Source organism: Brachionichthys hirsutus, chromosome 7, assembly GCF_040956055.1.
Source record: "Brachionichthys hirsutus isolate HB-005 chromosome 7, CSIRO-AGI_Bhir_v1, whole genome shotgun sequence".
Classification (NCBI taxonomy): domain Eukaryota; kingdom Metazoa; phylum Chordata; class Actinopteri; order Lophiiformes; family Brachionichthyidae; genus Brachionichthys; species Brachionichthys hirsutus.
Window position 1 is genome coordinate 7,741,411 of NC_090903.1, and position 22,096 is coordinate 7,763,506.

Here is a 22,096-nt window from a genome sequence, read left to right on the forward strand (position 1 = left end):
CCACTAGAGCACTCGCTTGCAGGCGGAGCCTAATTTCTGTCACAGGTAGCTGAAATGGAGCCACTGAAGTTGACTGTATTGGACAGAACATTGGACAACGGCCAGGATTATATTTCCTTGAAAGAAATAAGGAGAACTAGCCAGTATCCACAAAGAGATAGAAAATGATAACAGTAACATGCCATTCTTCCACTACAGTTTTTGCAATCATACAGGTGAACGGCATGCTTCTTCATCTATTTATCATGACATGAGGTCCCACTAATGATTCCAAGACACCTCAGGTGCATTATGAATGTACACAATATCAAAACATCTGGCTGGAGAGCAACTGATGCTCCTCACACAACCAACAAACACAATGTACAGCCCAAGTGCTTCTTAAGTGAACAGAAGAAGTACAAAACAAGGAGGAATTGTGTCAGAATATAAAATATTCAATGGAGAGATGGGAAAAGGCCTTGGAAGTTCTTCACCAAGACCCCTCACATCTTCAGTTCAATAATGCGTGAGTAACTATTGAAAGGATTTAACAACTTCTGCCACACTAACAACACTCACAAAGGCTCAACTGGGAAACCATTTATTCGATAGGAAGCAACGCTGAAGGGAAGGATGCAAGCTGAGAGATGTAAACTCAGTTTCTCTGTTACCAATGTTAAGCAAAAAATGTTTCCAGCACAGCCTCTTGAAAGTATCCCAGATTACACATCTGTTTAGGAATTAGTAAGGAGTTAGGAACAATCTAAGCAGCTTTAGGACAGGAGGGTTGATTCTTCTACACCTTTAAGATGATTTATTTTAATAATTGTCTTTTAAAGTAAACAAGACAAATCTCAGATTTTGCATTACATAAAAAGACTTACCGGTACTTAATGTTCTCTGGCTGGCAGACAGATTCTCCCCCCCGTGCTCGGGGCTGGGACCTTGAATTACATGTGGACTGCAACTGTTTGGCTGTATTTCTGGAATTTGAACACGAATGAGCCTAACCTAGCTGTAGAATCTGAAGGAGGACAATAATTGAAGCAATACATCTTAAAAGGAAAATTAGCAAAACATCGATTCATGAAAGGGGAAAAAGGGGGTACAAGAAGCTGTTGAAAAGAAAATGGCCAACAATTTTAAACTCGCAAACAAAGCTTTTCTATCATTTTTTAAATATCTGATGCAATTTCACCTACAATCCTGAAACCCACCTGCTTCAGTAATCTAAAATACTTTTCCTTTACTGGGTTTCATTAACACCATTTCCACGAGTACAGCCTCAAAGCTTCAAATGACTTTCTACAGAGACACACGTCATTTAAAAAGGCATATTTTTCTTCAAACCTACAGAGGAGCAACTGGAAATAGCACCTCACATCCTGAACGCTGTCCTATTTATGCTAACAGCTGTGTTATTCATCAACGTTAAAGCAAAGAAAGCAGGTAGCGGCGCTCCCAGAGATACACACCGCTTTCATTTCACGGGTCTGACTCCATTTAAGACGCGGACGTTGTGCGTTTGGGGCAAGCAGTCAATATCCGTGTAATGGCTACTGGATTAAATTAGAAAAAGGCTTTTGGAGTAATTCCTTCCGGCCTCGTAGAGGTATAGGAGCAGCGAGACCCCAGGAGAGCGCCATTCTTCCATGTTGGCTCAAATCAGACTGCAGAGCAACCGAGCCGTGAAGTCTAAGGGCAGCACTGGAGTCTGCGCGCTACTGCTGTGCTTCTGTACACTAATCCAACAAAAAATGGTTTTCAGGGCGAGCCCACACAGTAATGCAGGAGAAATCATGATGGAAGTGTTCCCTCAGAAAGGTAGCAGACACATTCAAGCCACACTTCCTTCTTTGCCTGTTGTTGTAAGCAGGGCATTTCTTCATAAGCTGCGTCCCATAATGATGACATCTTTGGGAAAGCCCTCCATTTTGGCCACTTCGAAACATCCCAGCTTACCATAGAAGTCCAGCATCCTCTTATCGATCTGTCGAACCTTACAGAAAGCACCAAGCGACCCTTGAAGTGAAAGACAAAAACATGCAGCTGAGGTCAACACCAAAATCCCGCCCAGTGACCTTCACGGCGATCGGTATGGAAAACAGCCACTTCAATGCTGATGGGCTGTTTCAAGTTCTCCTCGGGGCCTTGAAACAGCTCAGTTTTGAAGCTTGGCCTACATGACAAGATCCACTTGTTACCCCTGACATGATAAACGGAGCTACGCAAGGATAGAACATTTCATGGTAACACCATTTAACCCATGCTCAATGCATTTTGATCGGGACAAATTCAATTCTCTTCAAAATTCAACCCAGAACTGGGTTGGTCTCATTTTCATATTAAATAAAGATAAAATGAATGAACGTTTGTTTGTTTTCAACTTAAGAACTACAACCACGTGCCGATTTACCGCTTCTTTTCAGGTGAAATTCACCCAACACCCTCTTACCAACATGAATAAGACAAATTGTTCCCTTTTTAATTAGCATAAGAAGCTGCATTTCACAATGCCGATGAAACCAAGCAAGGCTCCCACCTACCATTGGCTTTGAGAGAAGACAGGAGACATCCCATCATGCTTTTGGCCACGCTAGGGTCAGTCACCTTGGCATGAATGTCGACTTTAATGAGAGAGGGGAAATTGGAGAGGAAAGAGTCTGGAAGACCCTCCTCTTCTTCATGGAAACTCAGCATCATCTTCTAAAAGGAGGAAAGCGGCGTGACGTTAAATTCACAAGTGTACAGACCGATATGAAGAGAGACGGACTCGCTTCCCACCTCTGCCTCTGTGAGGTCCTTCTCACAGTCGGGCTTGTTGTACTTCTCCTGCATAAATGGAATCCAGCTCAAGTTGCATTTGTTCAGGAAAGGCTTAACATCCACAGTAGCAAGAGCATACCCACAGATTCCTTCATCATCCTCTAGCACAAAGCCATACTCCGAGCTCAGAGACAGGAGGCCTCCTACCAACCTGCGAGTGGAAAGAAAAGACCGACGGACAGATGAATTTTCACCCCCTTTAGTTTGGGGCGACTGGAAGCAAAAATAAATGCGTCTTCTTGCGTTACCTGTCTCCAATGAGGTCGGGATCCTCGTCAGAGGAAGGAACGTCCTCCAGCCCTTCACAGTACATTTCTTTACAGATTTTATAAACCGCAGCCTACAAATAGAAAACCGTTCTTATTGCAGTGGACGAGTTACAGCACCGAAAGTAAAGCAACCAATTACGATAACCTCGAAAAACAGGATAAAGTCTACGCTAATGCCAGAAAGGCCACACGAGAACGACAATGTCCTTAAGGGATGTCTGAATTACAGTGGAACCTTGGTTGGTAAACACCTCGTTTCACAAACACGATGCAAGAACAGAGTCCAACTCGGCTTGGCGTCATCGAACTCGTCAGCTAGGCTTGTTACGCAGCGTTCATCGCGGTGCCCTCTTCTTTGTACTTTTGTTGTCGTTACATTTACCCTCATCATGGCTCCCAATCAAGTTAGAATTGCTACTGGCCTAGTGGCTGAGAAAGCGGGTAGTCTTCCTCCTCCTCTCCTCCACCACACACTTTCAACAACCACGGTAAATTGTACAATTACTACGTTTCATTTGAGTATTAATGTACCGGTACTGTGTTTTTCTATCATTTTTAATTCCTTTCTACATTTTTGCCACACATAAACCCATAAAAAAAAGCTTTGAAGCAAGTGTTTCTGGGGCTGAGAGAACTGATTAACCGGATTTACAATCATTTAAATGGGAAACATTGTTTCGGTTGATCAAAGAACGGATTGAATTCCTGAACCGAGGTTCCACTGTACATAATCTGAAGAGCCATTGATATTCAGTACTTGTATTTGTTGAAGTACAGAGCGTCTCAGCAAAGCACTGAGGCATATGAGCATTCACTGCTCAACTAGGACTGCAAACTGGCTTTCACCGTGTAGTATTAATAATGCTTAGTCATTGTTTCTATGCAGGGATAAAACTGGTATAGAGACAATGAAGCTCTCACCTCATCTTTGGGAAAGTAAGGCCTTATGGAATAGAGTTTGGAGGTTGGCAATGAAGGTGGTGGCTGGTAGAAAAGATCGTTTGCCCCATCTATTGGCAACAATCTCTGTTGGCATCAAAGGAAGTTGGTTAGTTTTTCACTGAAACCAGGAGACGCTGCTCTGGCTGTAACTCACTGTACATTTGCTGCCACTGAGCCACTGTCAAAACACAAGAAAACATCTGAGAGCACAAAGTGCTTTGGAATTATACCTTTTTTTTTTTTTTTTTTTTACACAAATAATTGTTAATAAGACTATTGTAGGTAATAAACTGATATTCCTTATTGATCCGAGTGGCCAGCGACAGCAAACATCACATTGGTTTTCATCATCGCTAAAGGAACAGCACAACAACCACATTTGCGCTTCAGTTATAATAAAACAAGTTTGGCATTTTGGTCTGACTAAGGTTGGACTGGCTGAAGGAGATGCTCCTTTCCCTTTTTTGTTAGACATTGCCATATTTCGCTGCGCAGGGCCCTCCTGTTGAGAAAAATAATGATGCTGGCGAAGTAAGACAAGAGAGAACTCCAGGAAAAAAAACAACACGGCAAATTAAATGTGGTTTAACCGAGTCGTTCAACATCAGTCGGCATCCTAAGTCTTAGTCTTTTTGGCTGGACAGTTGTGTTTGATCATGGAGTTTTCCCATTGCAAACATGCTTGCTTTCTCGCGGGCGCGGCAATGCTTAGACATATACGCTTGCAAGTGCCGATTGGTAATTTGTGCGCTGTGCTTTCCTGAAAAGAAATGATACGTCATGAAAATAAAGCCTAGCAATGCTCGCGTGCGCTAGGGACAAGCAGCATCTCCTTGGGCAGTTGCTGAAAGAAATTAAAATGAATCAATAGAAAGTGCCATGCCAAAGGATGGCTGTAAAGCTTCGTAAGGATAGTCATCCACTGTCCCTCTTGCAGACTCGCAATAGCCCAAAAAGTAACAATGCAAAGGGGATAGAACCCAGATATTCTGCAGCCTTACCCATGACAATCAGCTCACCTTCGACAGACCAAAGCCTTTTCATAACTACACACATATTTCCATTGTCTTTTTTGCTGACAACACTCTTTTCCCCCCCATTTGATTGCTGTAGATTCAGTGCATTAGATACCTGGAACTCTCCTGCTAGACCTCCCCTAAAGGCCCAGGGCTCTTGGTCTCCTCTAAGGAATTGTGCTGAGGACTGACTACGACACCCTGTTAGGAGCAGAGCCAAGTGGACATTGTTACCAGAAGATGGGGGGGGGGCTCTCTGACACAGATGAAGCGAGTGGGGAGATGGGTGGGGGTGTCATATGTATCAATTGGCATAATCCATATATAAAAATAATAATAAGCCATTAAAACAAAAAAAAAAAAGGACACAATTTGGAATAGATCAATACTTGACATAATGATAAAATGGGGATTGAGCAACTAAAGCTTACATATTTGCAAATCAGGTCCAATAATCAAACATAAATAATTATTTTTTTATTTTATTAATCTTAAAGTGGTCCACATAACATGACGCGCAGTTCTGAAGTAAGTTCGTTCATGCCGTGGAACAGATGCTCTCTGAACATCTAGCGAGAGAACGGACTTAAGTGCAGTTTAATTAACTGACGTCAGAAAGATTAGACTGATCAGAACCGAAACTACCGTCTGTGGACTACGAAGGTAAGCTTCAGCTGCCGTTACCCCACACTCGTCTTTGCCTCCCGTCTGAAGTCACATTCTCATTTGATCTGCCTCGTCACATGACTGGGGAGCAAGGGTCATCAAACCAGGAGGGTGAAGCGAAGTAGTAAGATCATTTCCTGCCTTTAAAGCCCATCTCCTGTTACTATCGACAGCCACAGATGAAGTACATCGCAGGGCATCTAACACATGGAGCCTGCATATCGCAGCATTGCTTCTAACGCAGTCTAACCGAGGTCGACTAGAAGCCTTGTCATGTGACCAGACGAATGCAGCGTGCAGAGCGGATACCTAATAATACCCTTTCTACATACAAAGCCTACGACTCCTTCTGATGAACCGACACAGCACCGCATGCCGATGCACCCGCGGGAGGAACTCTCAACTCGCTCACCCAAATGGAAAAACTGCAAAGCTGACAAAATGACCCCCCCCACCACCCACTTGCACCTGAATTGTCAGTCTGCACTTGACCACACATGCAAAAAAACAAAACATGCAACCTTTGCTCTTGCATGGTAACAGTGTGCATAGGAAAGCAACTACTCTATGAGGAGGATGCATAGAATGCCCCATGACTAAATTTCAAGTCAAGTGTAAATTCCTTTGAGGAGGTGCATCAGGCTGGGTCTGAGCCATTTTCTATAGGCCCTACTGAAAGAAACAAAAAACACGTTAGAGATGCTGCCAAAGAGAAATTTAGGAGTTAACATTTAGGATTCCATCTACATCGCAGCGCAAAATGTGACTTCGTCTGGAGGGGCGTCTCTTTTCCTCGAGAGCAAATCTTTCGATTTAAAAATGCATTTTGTGAATTCTTTTTATTTTTTTTATTTTTAAACATGGTTGCTTTGAAACATGAACAAGAGAAAAAGACAACGGCAGCACTGCGCATACATCGGCCGCTGTCGATCCAATAGCAGTAGAAACTTGTACTGAGGATTCTTCCATCTGTACACAGTGAAGGGAGAAAACAGTAGAAATAGTTATTAATAAGTGTTCTCAGTACAATACCCAGGGAGGGTGTGACTGTGTGCCGGCTGCACAGCGTCTATGAAGGGAGAAATCTCTGCACTGGGACTGATTTAAAGGCCTTCTCAGGCCAACACAGAAGTTATTAAGAAAACTGCGGAGCACTTGATTTCCTCAATGTTGCTTTAATAATTCCGATCATTTCCTGGTGTCTTAAAGCAGTAATGTGGATTTTGGGAGTGGCTTTGCCAGTGTGGGTATGCTGCCTGCTGTGTATTGTGGGCTAGAATCCTCAGCTTTACCACATAGCCAGACAGGACAGAAACCTGCAAATGAAACCGGGTTACTCGGGGGGGGGGGGGGGAACCGACAAGCCATGCTGGTGCTTCAGGCTACTTGAAGAGAACACTCCATAAAAAAATGGAGGTGTTATCAGGAGGCAGACTTTAACTCAGACTGCATCACTGTACACCAGCGGATACAATGATACAGACAGAGCAAATGACTTTGTGAGGCAACGACACAAAGCGTAGACAAGCTGGTCTAAACGGGTTTATGCACCAGAATGGCTTTCTGCAGTCAGTCGGGCATCTTGCTGTCCAAGCTCGCGTGCGCGCGCGCTGTGGGCATGGAGAAGGAGAAAAGGGGACCCCCCCCTCCCCTTTTCAAAGCGATGGAAGCAAAAGGGAGTCTGTGAGGGAATGCAGCAGGGATGTTACTGGAGACACAGCAAGCAGCAGTAACCCTGCTGGGACCAGTTCAGATATCACCAAGATGGAGGTGCTAATGATGGGCGTAAACACGCAGGACGCTAGCAGTGCAAACAGCATTCAGTCAGATTCAAAAATCAATTCAACACGTATGAAACAAGAGCAATTATTAGAATCATCATTCCTCTGGCCTGATCTGTGCTAGTCAGACACCCATGTTTGGTACTATTTCATTAAACTACTTAGCACTGGACTACAAGGACATCCATTCAGCCAAATAGTCTGTTTATAATGTGCTTTACTCGATTCAGTTTAAAGGTGATTGGCTGAATGGAGTAACAAGGTGCCTCAGAATGACTCGGGACTAACAGACTCTCCTACTGCTGCTACGCTGCGCCGTATCCCCCTGCTATGGATCCACTCACACATACCTAGCCACTGGACAAAAGACTTGACCATAGAAACGATGCTCTTGATGTCCCAGATGTAAGGGTAGAGATCATATAGGATGGTGCGGTTGGCCGAATTGGACAGCCGCGTAAACATCTGGATGACCGAGCAGCACATCTCCTCAAACGTCTCCGCCCTCGACTGCCACTCCGCTACCTGCAGGCACCATGGCGATTGGACAGAAGGGAAAGACTGTTGGGACAAACTTGATACACAATGGCCTGCAGTATAAGCAAGCACCTCCTCAGCATAACTGCACCACCTAATGGACAACCTGGGTAGCACACAGCCACCATTTTGTTTTCAACATCTGTCCCCGACAGAGCACGTCGGGTTAATAATGAACTGGCTTCCGCCAGGAATTAACGTGCCGCCCTCCTTTTCGACTCCCGTGCTTTAGGCCAATGGATGAACTCGCCTTTTCAGTTTCTGTTCTCTTGCAGTTGACACTGACGACGCTGCTGTTAGCTCGTAGCCAGTTGAACTCCCTCAACATCTGCACCCCCTTGTTTCCATGTTCGTAAGGCAGATAGAAGAGCTCTGCAAGCAAGCTCAGGTCCTCAAGAGTCAGGGGCTCTGCAATGAACAGAGGCTTCTCATTGGGCCCAGGCACAAAAACATCCTGGGGACAAAAAAAAACAGCAGAAACATGACTGATAGAATGTTTTTACTTTCTGATGTTATTTGAACATGCGTATAAAAAGAGGAAGTAATAAACTGCCAAATGTTTCAGACACCTGTTTGGGCTGATCATCCGTCTGCATAGGAGCGATGTCACTGCCCGAGTCCTCCTGGATCGATTCTTCGGGGGACTTGGACTCTGCGAGACTCTCTTTGTCTGTGTCCATGGGTTTTAGGTCTTCTGCCATTTTGTCGGCCAATATAGGAACAATGTGCTTCTCCTCCGTGTCGGCTTCTGCTTCAGGCTCATCCACCATCTTTTCAACCACCATTTCCATCGGCTCCTCATCCGGATATTTTTTCTCGACCTCCACCTGTGGAGTTTCAGTGTGAAACTATTTTGTAGAATTTACGCTTTTTCCTCTCTCAAATTAAAAAAACCCCCCACACTTAATTTCCAAAACCCACAAAAGGTACTCCTTCAAGCACTCCTATGTCGGCTGATAGCGACACCGGACCTCACCTCATCCTCTTCTTGGGGTCTCTTCACCATGGGGTGCGAGAGCGGATCCAGACAGAGAGGCGGCATGGCTGGAGACATGATCGGTTGCTGGAACACTGTGGTGACTGTTGTGGAAGAGCAAAGAGAAGGGGCAGCCACGGACGTCACGTCGACTACGGATGCGCCTTTGGCACCGCTCTGAGGCACCTGTCGGTCTGAAACAAGAGTCGAGCTTCAGTGCAGTTCTACGTGCCGCCGTTTGAAGTACAACTAGCATGGAGACGAGCCCAAATCAGACGGTTCTTACTGTTGTATTGAAGAGGAACACAAAACTCCCCCAGCCACTCCGTGAGAGCCAGCTTCAGAGCAAGCTGTGGGCTGTAGAGCATGTCCGTCTCCAGCTCTTCATCACTCCCTTCATTCTCTAACTTTATCTGGATGGACACTGTGCTGTCCTCTCCGTCCGCTGATAAAAGGGAAACAAACGCGACGATAAAACATTTACACTGACGACAGGCATAAAAGAAAAATGATATATTAGTAAAATGTTTGGATCACACTTACTCATCACCACATCCTTGCGCACCCCGTTCATGTTAGACTTGTACCAGGTGGCCAGAGTGTGGATGGCTACGAAATTGGACTCAAACTCGCAGTTGGGGTTGGTGAGGACTCCTTTCAGTCTTGGGATGAGCTCCGTTGAGCGGCCTTTGTATGGACCCAAGAAAAGCCTCTTCTGGTCATAGTCATTAGCATGAATGTTATCCCAGATCACGGGCGCCCTCTTTACGATCCTCGACACCTCCTCGATAGACTCAACGGTGATATCTTTGGACACCACCTTGGGCCCTGCAAAATAATTAATCCCCCGCCACAAAGACATTTTTAGCATAACCATTTTGAGATGTAAATATATTACAATAGCTCTAGACAACAGCTCTTGCCACGTCCATTCCAGCAATGCCTTAACATTTATTAAAAGGACAGAATGGACTTTAGACTCACCCGTCCATAGTACGTCAATGTCAGGCAGGAGCTTCTCTCCTACTGTATGCAGATAGGGAGACTGAGGGACGTTCGGGTAGCAGAATGTTCCGCAGTACTCTGAATGTTAAATCAAGGAAATGAAGCAAAAGTGTGAATAGTTAAATTACACAACTGTGTAACACACATGCAAGTGATTCAAGTAGAACATTTATCTACCTGTGGGACAGAAGAGGAAGGTTTCAGGTTCTCCCAAATACTGGTAAATCTCATTGGTAATGGAGACCTGCGCATGTGCAAACGAGCTGAACACCTCCTTGTCAGCAGGACACATGTTGTGGTCGATATCGTCAAAAAGTAAGGCAAAGGACTTGCAGCCGAAGTGAGTAACCTGAGGTGCAGGAGCAGAAAAACGGACTGTGAGAAACCTACACATCAAACAAATGCGACGCAATCGGTTAAAATACCTGATCAAGTTTCCGCTTAAGTGCAGCAACTTCTTTCTGATTGGAGAAGGTAATGTCGAGTCCAGGTGAAATGGCATAGATGAACTCTATCCCATGCTCCTTTGCAGCACCGATTAAAGTCATCAGTTGCTCTAGAGGTAGATGAGGGGGGGGTCACTCATAAAATGTACGAACACGCTACATTCCACATTATCCTTGTTTACAACTGATCTGCGGAGTCTCTTCTTTTGAAAAGCAGGCGTTAGTCGTTTACTGACAGAAATACATCAAATATCTCGTTTGTATATCCCACCTGCTTCTTCCACAGAGTACAGCTCTCTCCAGAACATCCTGTGCTTGCAATCGTCTTTGGGTGCATAGAGATACGTATTCAGTCCCCATTTCTGTTGCCTGTGAAATAGAAGTGTCAGGTCAAAGCATCTTCATGTATTTGTAGTTCTCCTCGTGCATTAACGTTCAGCTTAACTGCTAATCAAAGTCCATCATACCTCCTGAACAACTCCTTCCTCTGCTCCATTGTCCACGGGCGACCATAGAAGCCTGCAGTGACAAACAACACAGACAGTTTCTCCCACCTTTGCAGAGTCTGCAGAACTGATCAGTGCATTGTTTCCTGTGTAGCTGCTAGCCTTCATTGACTAGCAAATTGGCCCAAAGTGCAGACGTCATAAAATAAAATTGCAAAATAAGTTTTTAGTCTGTACATCACACCAAAAGTAAATGAACAATCAATAATCAAATCAAAGATGTTTTACTAAACCTAGTTTACAGATAATATTCTCCATCAGAACGCCCACCAGCCTATTGACAGTTTATTAATATTCTCTCCCAGCTTTTGCTGAAACGACATATCTGAATGTTTTCGATTTAAACGAGCCTTTATTATCTCAACTTTACCTTCGACAACTCCACTTATGAATTTCCTATGCCCGGTCGCTTCGACTGCGATCCCGGACTCCACCGGGCCAAGAGCCTCGACGCAAGCCTCTCCGGAGACCGGGACGAGGCTCTGCTCGCCGCCCGCCGGAGGACTCTCCAGCGGCTTGTCCTTCTGAACCATCGCTAGATGTTATTTTTGGTGCAACGCAAAACAGTATCGGGATAATTGCAAATCCAATTTATCATAGAATTCGCCAAGTCGTCGATGTATTTCTTGCGTTAGCTTACGGCTATGGCGTTGGCCTCATTTATAAACGCTAACGCGGATATACAAACCGATGCAGGGAAACGTCTGTTGCTTAAACATGTATGACATTCGCCTGCTTTTCGTTCGATCGTTTTCTTCTCTTTATGGCAGATATGCCGTGGGTTTTCGTAGTTCTTCCTGTTTATACCAACTGCGCATGCTCATAGGACCAGATTAAACCAGTCAGAACCAGTTCTGCGTGACAAAACACCGCAAAGATGTCAGCATGTAAAAGAGATAAGAAAGTCACAACGAGCAATGCAAAAGTCCAACAGGGGAACCTGAAAATCGGTCAAGACGATTGATGAAACCAAATTATTTCATTTGCATTTGTGGAAATAATGTTAAAATAATAGTAAATTGATGAGGAATTATTGTTATCAATGAACGTATTGGTTAATATAAGTGCTATCTCGACAGCTTCCTAACATCTTGAAAGTCCAGGACCTATTAGGAATGCAGCCGAGCGCCAATAAAAGGCAGGGGGGAGGGCGCTGGTGACGTCACGTTTGTGATCTGAACCTATGAACCCTGTGACCGGAAATAGTAGGCTGCTAGTGTTGAATGATCTTATAGAACTAACAAAGACAATAAGTTCACAAAGGGATGTATTAACTAAATCCTGGTGGTGCATTCTGTATCAGATTATTTGGTTTTATTCGAGTGCATGTTCACGCGAGACATTCCCATTGAAGCGACGTCAACATGTTTAAATGTTTTCAAGGAAAACAGAAACAAACGGCCCCTACCATATGACGCAGTGCTCTTCTTCATGTAAACAATTTATACATATTTTAAATTATTCCTTGTAAACTCTCCAAATAAAGGATATTAGTTTATTTTAAGTTGCTGCCATGGAAAGGTAAAAGCAAATAATAGATTGCCAACATTTCTGAAACACAAAAGGCCCCACTCCAGTATGTAGTTGCGTACTCAACTTTATGAAGACAGCGTCAATCACCCCATACTCAAAAGTACATCAAGTTCCAAATTTTTCTTCCAAAATACCAAAAATCTAAACGACCCAGTTGCATCTGCTTGATGTGTCGCCCATAACGAAAGATTAATTTTACAGCATATAAATTAAGCAGATGGAAGGACAGACTGCATTACGAGTTCACTTGTGGGACAGTAGGTCCTTGTTTTCAAAGAAGCACCAATGAAACAGTGAGAAGCGAAAGCAGAGTTGTAAAGTGGAATGAACAAAACCATTTTCAAGTTTTTTTATTTAGGTTTGTATTACACTGCATTATTACAACATCTCCCAATGATTAGAGTTCGTTTGATTGAAGCTGTTCCACTTTAAAAAGTTTCTCCCCATACAATTTAATTTTACAATTAAATAGTTTTTAAGATGTTTTACTTATTCCATTTTTTTTCCCTTTTACTCATAATTTCATTATAAATCTTCTCTTCAATAGAAGGTGTTACCTTGCTGAAACAAAAAAAAAAAAAACACAAGAAAAAAGAAAAGAAAAAGCGATGAAAAAACTCAAATGTAAAGACGGCGTTGCGGGTAAAGAGCCTGTTGGCTCTGAGGTAAGTGTGAGCTGCTTCTCCTCTGCAGGCTTCTCGTTACCTCTTCAGACTCTGCTTGGCCTGCTTCAGTAAAGTGTCAAAGTCTAGTGCATGAAACTTGCCGTTTGCAGGCAATGGATCGTACTCTAAAATAGAATCTGAAAAGAAATGGAGACAAAGATCAACACTGGATCAAAAAGCCCAGTGATAACAGGTACATGCTGAATTGTGAAATCATTTTCAAGAATGGCATTAGGCAGACTTCAAAAAAACATTCTTAAAAATCAGACCAGATAGAAGGGGCTCAAAGAACATCATAAAAACAAAACATAAATGCATACCCAGGTCAGCGTAGCTGGTCCGGCAAAACTGTCTTCTTCCGCCAAAACAGATATCAAACGGCAACTCGTCAGATCTGCGCAGCTTGCCTCCGTTCTTGATGGCGTTGAAGGCATCGTCGATGTTGTAATAAGTCACAAACCCGTAGTTGTCTCTGCAACAGACAACCAAAGCAAGTCTCAACTTCCATGTCATCAACCTCTGGTGAAGATCACGACAGGTGCAGTAGTTTGTTTGTAGCTTGATTTTAAAAGAGCAACCTGGGTGTGTTTACCAGGAGGCCCCAGTTATGAGCAAGCCTGAACTCACTTTAGCACTGTAGCTTGGCCAAAGAGGTCACAAAAAAGACCAACAGGGTTCAAAGACAGTGCAATCCTATTGTAGAGGAAGCGAAACAATGACACGGACACCGGCGGCTGCTGTACTCACCCGTGGTCTCTAAAGTGCAGAGTGCAGTCCTCAATGTCTCCGAACAAAGAGAAGCGCTCTCTCAGCTCATTTTGGGTCATTGTTCCCCGAATCCGGCCGACATAAACCACCCGGCGTTCCTCCTGAGAGGACAACGCAGTCACCTTCTTCAGTCACAAAATATTTACGCAATTTTGCTCTCAGTGTAGACAGAAAAACCAGCCTTACGATGGCTCTCTCTTTGCATTTGTTTATCTTCTTTTCCACTTGCGCCTTCGCATTGTGAGCGTAGCTGGGTCCAAATGAGGGTCTGTGGAAGATGAGAGCTCTTAAACCTTTTTTGCCCCCCCCAACTGGAAAATGTGTAGCCATAAAACAAAAGCAGACGAGAAGTCTAACCTGTACAATCTTCTGCTTCGACTTGACCTCGATTCTTTCTGAGGCGATCCAGACCGGGACCGGGACCTGGAGCGACTCCAAGAACCCGAACGAGAGGGAGTATAGGCGTACCCCCTCCTCCTCCTCCTCCTGGGAGGGGAGCGGGACCCGGAGGAGGAACAGGACGAAGAACGGGATGAAGAACTGGAGCTATGAGAATGACGCGGACGATACCTGTGGAGGAGAACAGAAGGAAACGCCGTCAGAATGGAAATTTAAAGACATGAAATGTGAATGAACTGAAGACACCGTGAACGGGAACCGAACCTTTTCTTAGATGGAGAGCCTGACCTCGATCGAGACCTAGAGGAATGGGAGTCCGACTCTGAACCGCTTGACGTGGAGCTGGGAGAACAACGGGATCTTTTTCTAGACTGGCCTCGAGTCCTCTCTTTGGGACTCGAGGCGGGGCTGGGAGTGCGAGAGGCAGCATGTTGCCGGTTAGTCCTTCCAGAAGCCCCTTCCTTGGGGCTTCCTTTAATGCTGGCATCACCTCCCTGCCAGGAAGGTGAAGCATCAGGAGTCTCCAGAACAGAACTTTTCCGCACCTCATCAGAAAGTGAAAACTCCGAGCTTTCCGCTTTCACAACAGTATTTGCAGACTGGACAAACACCCGGGGGGCGGGGGGCGTCCGAGCGGTGCTTGGGCTGGTCTTGATGGCTTTAATAGTGATCAAGGGTTGCGGTTTGACATTCCAGCGGGTGCCTGGCTCTCCAGCAGCTCTGCTGGGGAGGCAATAATCATGGTCCATCGTCGCCACTTCAGGGGAGACGGATGCAGACGTGGGTTTGCTGCGGGACCTGGCAGCGGGAAGGGGCCGGGCCTCTATCTGGATAACTTTAGCAGGGCTCGACCTCGAGGGCTCGGAAGCCTTGCTCTTCCGCGGCAGGGCCACGGGTTTCCACATCTGATGGGGAGGAGTCCCTGGAGGAGTTAGCGCTGGGGACAAGCGTGCATCGAAATCACAACACAATTTTAGGTTTTAATTTTTCGAGACCAGTCTAAGTAAAACCGCTGAATTACCTGTAGCGCTTGACAGATCGTTGGCTCTCACACGTTCCACTAACGTTTTCTCTGGGACCAGGGCAACACTGCAAAAGAAGGGTCGCTATATTACTGGGAAATAGTCTCGGTGTTCGCAGCCGTCTTTAGAGCATGGCCGCCAAGCAAAAGCAGCGTGCGTGCGTCAAGCGTACACACACACACACACACACACACACACACACAGAGCAGCTTGGAGGCTGTCGGGTAAACTCACCTCGAGCTTCCTACAGCTGCAGCTCTACCAGAGAACTCCAGGGTACTTCGCTCCTCTTTGGCTGATGAGAGAAGGAACAAGAGAATTAGTGCGTCGGCACAGTGATAAACGCAACCCCACAAATGAAAGACACGGGGGGGGGGGGGGGGGTCTCTGGTGCAAACACAGCACCGTGTGTGCAGTTTGTTTTATTACACGGGAGTATTCAAACGGTTTAGCAGGAAACCCAACGCCATGAGCAATAGCGGCTACGCCGTTCAGCCACTTGTTACGGGTTAGCTAGCTCCCTAACCCCCAAACAAAGACAAGGTGAGAGAAACGGATCTGCCGACGCGGTAAAATTCCAGCGGTAGAGCAGAAAAGGGCAAAAAGCAGAGCAGCCTCACCGGCCCCACAGAAACCAGCTAATAAAGGATGAGGGGGGGGGGGGGGGGCAGAGAATGAGAAAACGTTGCTGTATTTAAACATTTAGCACAATTTGAGGAGGATAAGATCAGCTTTTATCTCTCACCTGAAAACCTTGTACCATAGTTCAGTTCTCCAGAACTACGAACTATGACCTTTGGTGCGCTCGACCATTAAACAATAAACCCTTCGCCGATACACAAGTGTATTTATTGTAATCACTGAGACACTCGCTACGGTTATTCTACCCACCAGAACCTAACCGATAACTCAAGAAGAAAAAAGAACCAACTGGACTCGCTTATGATTGATTGAAGACGTTTTCCAGTTCCAGCTGATAACCGTCTACAACAGTCGAGCGTTACCGGCGTGTGACGTCGTCAAACTCTAAACAGACAGACTTCAGACAGACTTCAGGCAGAATCCGGCGAGGGTTACCTTGGGTTTCCTCAAACTGCTCCAATAAGCTGGTCATGTCAGCAGCTTCAATACCTACACACACACACAAATAAAAAGAACGCATCTAGTATTTGACTACGCATATATAAAAGGTCCAACTCTTAGACATTCATATAACATAAAGGCTGAAGATATAAATACTTGGATTCAAGACCACACAGTAAAGTGAGACAAAAGATCAGCAGGATTCAAATCAAATCAAATCATTTGTTTATATATATATAGACACACGTTTTACGCACAAACGCTACCACATTCAATATCCAACTATTCGAGCTTGAGCTCACCGATCTCACTGGTGAAGGCCTCAACCAGCTTCTGTGCGGGGCTCCTCGTCTTTTGGGGTTTTCCTGTCGTTACAACAGGCTCTGCCTTTAGGCACCAGGAGGCTGCGGGTTGCGTCGCACCGGCTGCTTTGGCTGCGATTATTCTAGACTTGCAATCAGAATGGATGGGTTTATTCATCGAGGTAGGAGCGCGGACCTCAGGCACCTTCTGGAAAACAACGGTGATCTTTCTGGGAGCAGGGGCGGACTTCACTGCCAATGTAGTGGTGTCAGGGTCGGTTTGAGCGACTCCTACGGCCTGAGGAGACCCGGCCTGAGACTGGGGAATTCTGCCATCTCTAGACGTCTCCCTATTAGAGGCAGGAGACGAAGGCTTTGGTGATGGGGGAGATCTTGCGGGTTCGGGCGTTGGCTGTGGTTTTGGAGCCAGAGGTGCAGCTGAAGCTCTGTTGGACGAAGAAACCATGTAAGCCGGGGGTACCAACAATGCCTCAGGAGTGGGGGGGGCACACGGTCCGCACGGCTGCCAGGCGGGCTTCACCTCGTCCACTACATTCTTCACTGCTCGAGAGCTGGCGCATCGAGGATCCTTGGCGCTCGGGGCAGGAAGGTCGGGGATGGGGAGAAGCTCTTTGGGAAGCTCGGGGAGGCGGGGCCACTTGGAGGTGTTGAGGTTCTCTTGATGTTTCGCCAGCGGGGGCTTCTTCTGCTGTCTGAGACGCCGGTATTCAGCGAGACTGAGTGACTTGGCCTTTGGCTCCGAGGCAGCAGGGACCTCGCTCACCGGGGGTGTCCCGGGACCGGGAGCGGCTGCTGGGCTGTCGGATGACGCCGGGGGCGGGACAGCAGAGGGAGCTGCCGACGAGCCTTCCGGCTTCTCAGGGGCTGGCGGTGGCCGTTTCGGCTCTTCGTCAGGCTCTCGGGGCCGCGCCGCTGGGTGAGAGTAACTCGGGCGACTCTCCTCAGCGTTAGCATTTAACGAAGCTTCTTCTCGTGGCGCAGCTGCGGAAACTCCCACATTTGCTGTCGGCAGTAGCGTTGAGGTGTCTTCTTCATTTTGCCGTGGGCTTTCTTCATTGGGTTTTGACGAGGAGGATGGGGCTGAGACAACAGGCACCTTCGGGAGGCTTTTCTCTTTATGGGAGGAGCTTTTACGCGACGTTTTGGGAGATTCCTCTGTTGCGTTCATTACTTTCCCACTCCTAAGGACCCTTGGTTCCACAGGTACGGGCCGGCGCTTCTTTTTGCCTCTCTTTTTCTTTTTCCTCCGGGACGAGCTCCTCTCCTTTGGCCTTTTAGTGATCGTCTCAGTTTTCATATCCAGACGTAGGTCTGGTGTGACGTGCGCGGCGGCTTTCACCGGGGCGTCACCGACGGCCACATCGTCAACAACTACATGCTCAGAAGTGTCAGACGCCGCCTCACCCTCCTCCTCCTCCTCGTTGTCTGCCTCATGCTCTTTATGTGGCAAACAGACTGGGAGACCCACGTTGGGGATTGCCAGGATGGGCTCTCCATTCTCCCCCTGGTCCACAACTTCCAATAAGATGCCTCCTTCGGGCAACAGCTGCTCCCCTTCCTCGCTCTCAACAGAAAATGTCAAACAATATGGATGCATTTGCCTGACCAAGTCCCCCAGGCTAACTGAAGCTTCGTCCTCTTGCTCAAAGGTGACGGGAAGCGGGAGGCTCAGGCCTCCCCAGTCAAGCGGGCTGTAGTGAGAGGGTGAGTCCTGCCCCACTGGGCTCAGCGTAAGGGATCCATCCTCTTCCTCCCCATCACTCCGCTGGAGACAGTCGGCTTGTATCCTTGGCAGGCTCTGAGTCGAAAGGCGGGAAGACAAACACCAGATGAATCCACAAGTCAGTCCGTCCGTAGCCGCGACTTAGGAGCGGGAAAAGCTACCTTTCCCCTCGATGGTCTGCAGAGAGCGTCTTTGTCTGGAGGTGAACGGGACAGACACAGCAGCCGCCTGAGCTGGAGATAGAAAATAAAATAAAATAGAAGCGTAACTCCATTAAGACATTTTAGTGCTTTACCACAATGGGCAACACGTACGCCTAGAGCACCAGAGGTCACCGGTCACCAGTCCCCCCCCCCCCTTCACTCTCTCCACACCAAACCCACAAGGCACACCGGGACGTGTTTCTGGAATCATCCGTGGCGGCAGGCGCACTAACCGGAGAGTGTTCCCTGCCCTTGTGAGCCGACAGCAGGTCAGAGTCAGGCAGCGTGTCAAACGGAGACAGGTTCTCATCGTCCACGTTGTCGAGGATCTCCGTCAAGGCAGACAGCAGCGTGGCCTCGCTCTCCTCGTCCATCGCTTTAGTCTAAAACACAGCAGGCCCTCAGGTGAACTACAAGCACGAAGCGAACGCGTCGTGGATCTTTCTTTGGTTCCTACAATACTCAAATCCACCCCGCGTCTTTACTTTACCTCTATTGTTGGTGAATCCTCAAAGAGAGAAAGGATGGAGGGGTCCAACGTGTTATGCAGGGCATCCAGAGTTCCCCGAGAGCTCAGCGCGGTCGGCTAGCGAATGGAAAACACATGTCAGATTCCCCCCCCCTCAATAAAAGACAGCTGATTCATGCATAAGTAAATCATCGCTGCACCCGACATTAAATCAGTACGGCTGGAAAGGCTGAAACGTGATGTTCAAATTTGCTCCATGGCATTAGCATCCTTTATAAACTATTAGGCTGCAGCTCCATTACAGCGCCAGCGTTCTGCCGACATCGCATTTCCCCTCTTCAAAGCAAAGCCAGGATTTATTTGTATCTGCAGAAGTTCTCCAAAACAACATGACTAAAAATAACAAAGAATTTTAAGTAAAATTCTAATATCTGCTGTATAAAGAGGCTTGGGTAACAGAAACTCATAAGGCAGCATGACCCCCCCCTCACATATGTGTGTGTGTGTGTGTGTGTGTGTGTGTGTGGGGGGGGGGTCGTATGTTCATCTATCTTTTAGGTTTATCAACAATTCTTGTAATTTTTTCCCATGAAAAGGTTTTTAACGGGAACACTGACTGTTGCTCATTTACAAAACACACTTCATGTTAATAAAGAGGCAGTGCACGCCTACAGCCCCCACGCGTTTCAGTGGGTAGACATATTTAATCCCCCCCCCCCCCCCCCTTCAAAGGGAGGGGGCACAGAGCCCACGTGTTGCACTACAACAAACGAGCAGCGGCTTCGATCAGGCTCAGCTGACATTTTCGATTTACTACCTGCAGGTAGCGATTTTGAACGAACTGCGTCGGCGCGCGAGTGAGACCGCGACGACACGTGGATCGCTCATGCACGCGCGCGTGAGTGAACGGACACTCCCGCAGCGTGCTTGTGAATCATCGTCACAGGCGTGTCCAACTTTATTCCCAAATAAAAGAAAAGGCATCGCTGACGACACAATACCTTCCCCGACCCGGCGCGGAGCCTATAAAAAGACAGTCGGGTTGATTTAATCCGATCTGAACCACCGAGATAACGCTTAGCTGACCAGCGCGCTCGTGCGTGGTACCACGTGGGCACGAATCCCTGAATGAAACGTACACCGGGTGCTTGTAGCCTGTAGCACGTACAACCCACCGGTGGGCTTCCATTAGAAAGCGTTTGCGTGAATGACCAGGCTGGACCGCGCGTCAAGCTGACGGACCAACTGATCACGCAACTGTCACTTCACCCGGTCAGTTTTAATTAATCACAGGGAGAGAAAACGCCTCGTCCGCCAGCCCAAGCTAACCAAGCTAGCATAAACACCCCGTTAAAACAATGAACCAGAAACAGCAGCGCGCGACAAACCAGTTGATTAGCATTAATCAATAACGACGCCAGAGACGCGTCTGGCTGGAATGGCAGCAGCAGCGACCGGGAACTGTCGCCCAAAGTTCGGCTAGTGTCGCTCCGGCTGCATCCACGTGTCACTTTTCCACGCTCGGCACACACAAACATGTCCGCTTCAGGAAACACGCCGCGGAGCCGGTTAACGGCGGGGCGCGTCGGGGGCCGCGGTAGAGAACGCGTTCCTTGCCTCGTCCAGCGTGTCCATGTAGAAGTACTCCATATTACACGCAGTTAAAGTCTCGTCGCCTGCCGCCCACCGCGCCGCCATCTTTTCTCATTTCCTCCTCTGGCCGGCGAGTTTCGAAAAGAAAAGTGCACGCGGGGCGCGCGGGGGACACGTGGTACAACATTCCCGGTAAAATGACGCCAGGGGGGGGGGTCAAAGGTTGCGTGACCACGTTGACGCTTTTCTCAGTTCGGGTTGGATGTTTTATTTCTGCTGCGCGAGGAAGACCAGGAAAAACTTTATTAACCAAACTCACCAGTACAAACACGCTGAATAGATCTCACCCTTCGCCATTACACAAAACATTCACATTTTCAGAGGTCTAAATAGAAGGAAAGCTAACAGTGAGGAATATAAAATCACTATATGTGGCGCAAAGCGAACTTTTATTGACTTTAGACGCACGCGGTGACAATGAATGGCAGAAAGGGCAGCATAGAACGAAGACATGGTTAGTTCGTTTCCCAAACAAAAGCAGTTCAACCAGGGAGCTGAAAACACTGGAGGGGAGCTAATATGTAAAAAAAACAATCTCCGGATCACCTCAAAGAAGTTGTAGGGAATTTCCATATTAGATGGAATCCCACAACATAATTACATGCTGACAGAACAATAGGATGGCACAACATTTAGTTACTATACTGATCACATCGAGTCTCATCAGAGACAACACATCGATTGATCGACAGTGATTTCAGATTGGCTACGGGCAAAGCCCCACATTCAGGGGACGGGCTGAGACGGATGCGTTAAAAGGGGGTGACAAGAAGACATTCCTTTGTTCGGACCCTGGGACACCCACAAGGATCATGGCCGAACCTCAGCGCTGATTTTCCTCACCAACTTGTAACTTGAATTGTCTAAACTTTACCAACATTCTCTTCGTTGATTACGCCCCTACGAAGGGGATTAAAGAACCGGGAAGAGTTTAGGAAACTCTAAAGTCAATATTTGCCCGTGGCCTAAACTCTTGGCATTTTCCAATCTGCTTTCCAACCGAAGATCTGCTTCCGCACTTTGAGTCTAATAATTGCTTGTTTTTTTCAATGAGTGTGAACGCAAGCAAGAATGGCTGGCTCCTCGGGGCAGGGTGATAGGCATGCTGTTCCTGTAATGGAAAAAGCATTTATGGAGTCGTGCTTCCCTTTTACCACATCTATCTATTTAATGGAGGAAATGCGTCTTTTAGAATGGGGTTTGTCCGTCTTTTATATTTCTCCCTCACATTGTTACACGAAACCAGTGATGGAATTTCATGATTATCACTGTTTTTGTGCGTCTCTGTTTGTCTATTGTGTTA

At 46.8% G+C, this 22,096-nt stretch overlaps 2 protein-coding genes and 1 non-coding gene across 3 annotated transcripts; all 3 read right to left on the reverse strand.

Moving 5' to 3' along the window:
* Window positions 1-1,867: 1,867 nt before the first annotated feature.
* oga (O-GlcNAcase) lies at window positions 1,868-11,485 on the reverse strand. The gene is made up of 18 exons (XM_068741234.1): window positions 11,323-11,485; window positions 10,914-10,965; window positions 10,718-10,815; window positions 10,426-10,556; window positions 10,178-10,349; window positions 9,980-10,078; window positions 9,539-9,823; window positions 9,282-9,440; window positions 8,996-9,189; window positions 8,589-8,840; window positions 8,266-8,473; window positions 7,833-8,003; window positions 5,151-5,236; window positions 3,999-4,103; window positions 3,057-3,148; window positions 2,767-2,959; window positions 2,529-2,688; window positions 1,868-2,004 (listed from the first exon to the last, which is right to left on the reverse strand). Exons 1-18 carry the CDS (start codon window positions 11,483-11,485, stop codon window positions 1,868-1,870), a joined length of 2,757 nt encoding a protein of 918 aa, XP_068597335.1.
* Window positions 11,486-12,833: 1,348 nt separating this feature from the next.
* pprc1 (PPARG related coactivator 1) lies at window positions 12,834-20,838 on the reverse strand. Its single transcript, XM_068741401.1, has 14 exons — window positions 20,758-20,838; window positions 19,162-19,257; window positions 18,905-19,054; window positions 18,630-18,701; window positions 16,725-18,543; window positions 16,417-16,470; window positions 15,574-15,634; window positions 15,339-15,406; window positions 14,582-15,254; window positions 14,276-14,488; window positions 14,105-14,186; window positions 13,898-14,019; window positions 13,471-13,622; window positions 12,834-13,287 (listed from the first exon to the last, which is right to left on the reverse strand). The coding sequence occupies exons 1-14, from the start codon at window positions 20,836-20,838 to the stop codon at window positions 13,187-13,189; spliced, it is 3,744 nt and encodes a 1,247-aa protein (XP_068597502.1). The 3' UTR covers window positions 12,834-13,186.
* LOC137897500 (small nucleolar RNA SNORA50) lies at window positions 13,701-13,841 on the reverse strand. Its single transcript, XR_011105588.1, has one exon. It is a non-coding gene; the product is annotated as a small nucleolar RNA SNORA50 (small nucleolar RNA).
* Window positions 20,839-22,096: the final 1,258 nt, after the last annotated feature.

Bases quoted from the DNA above. Each gene is read 5' to 3' on its own strand.
- pprc1 (XM_068741401.1), bottom strand. From the start codon at position 20,838: ATGGCGGCGCGGTGGGCGGCAGGCGACGAGACTTTAACTGCGTGTAAT. The intron at 19,055-19,161 runs GTAAAGTAAAGA...GCTGTGTTTTAG, and splicing joins AGGATTCACCAACAATAGAG to ACTAAAGCGATGGACGAGGA. The intron at 15,255-15,338 runs GTAATTCAGCGG...GCTTGTCCCCAG, and splicing joins CGATCTGTCAAGCGCTACAG to CGCTAACTCCTCCAGGGACT.
- oga (XM_068741234.1), bottom strand. From the start codon at position 11,485: ATGGTTCAGAAGGACAAGCCGCTGGAGAGTCCTCCGGCGGGCGGCGAG. The intron at 9,190-9,281 runs GTAAGAACCGTC...CTCTTGTTTCAG, and splicing joins TGTTCCTCTTCAATACAACA to ACCGACAGGTGCCTCAGAGC. The intron at 5,237-7,832 runs GTATGTGTGAGT...TGCTCCTAACAG, and splicing joins GTCTTTTGTCCAGTGGCTAG to GGTGTCGTAGTCAGTCCTCA.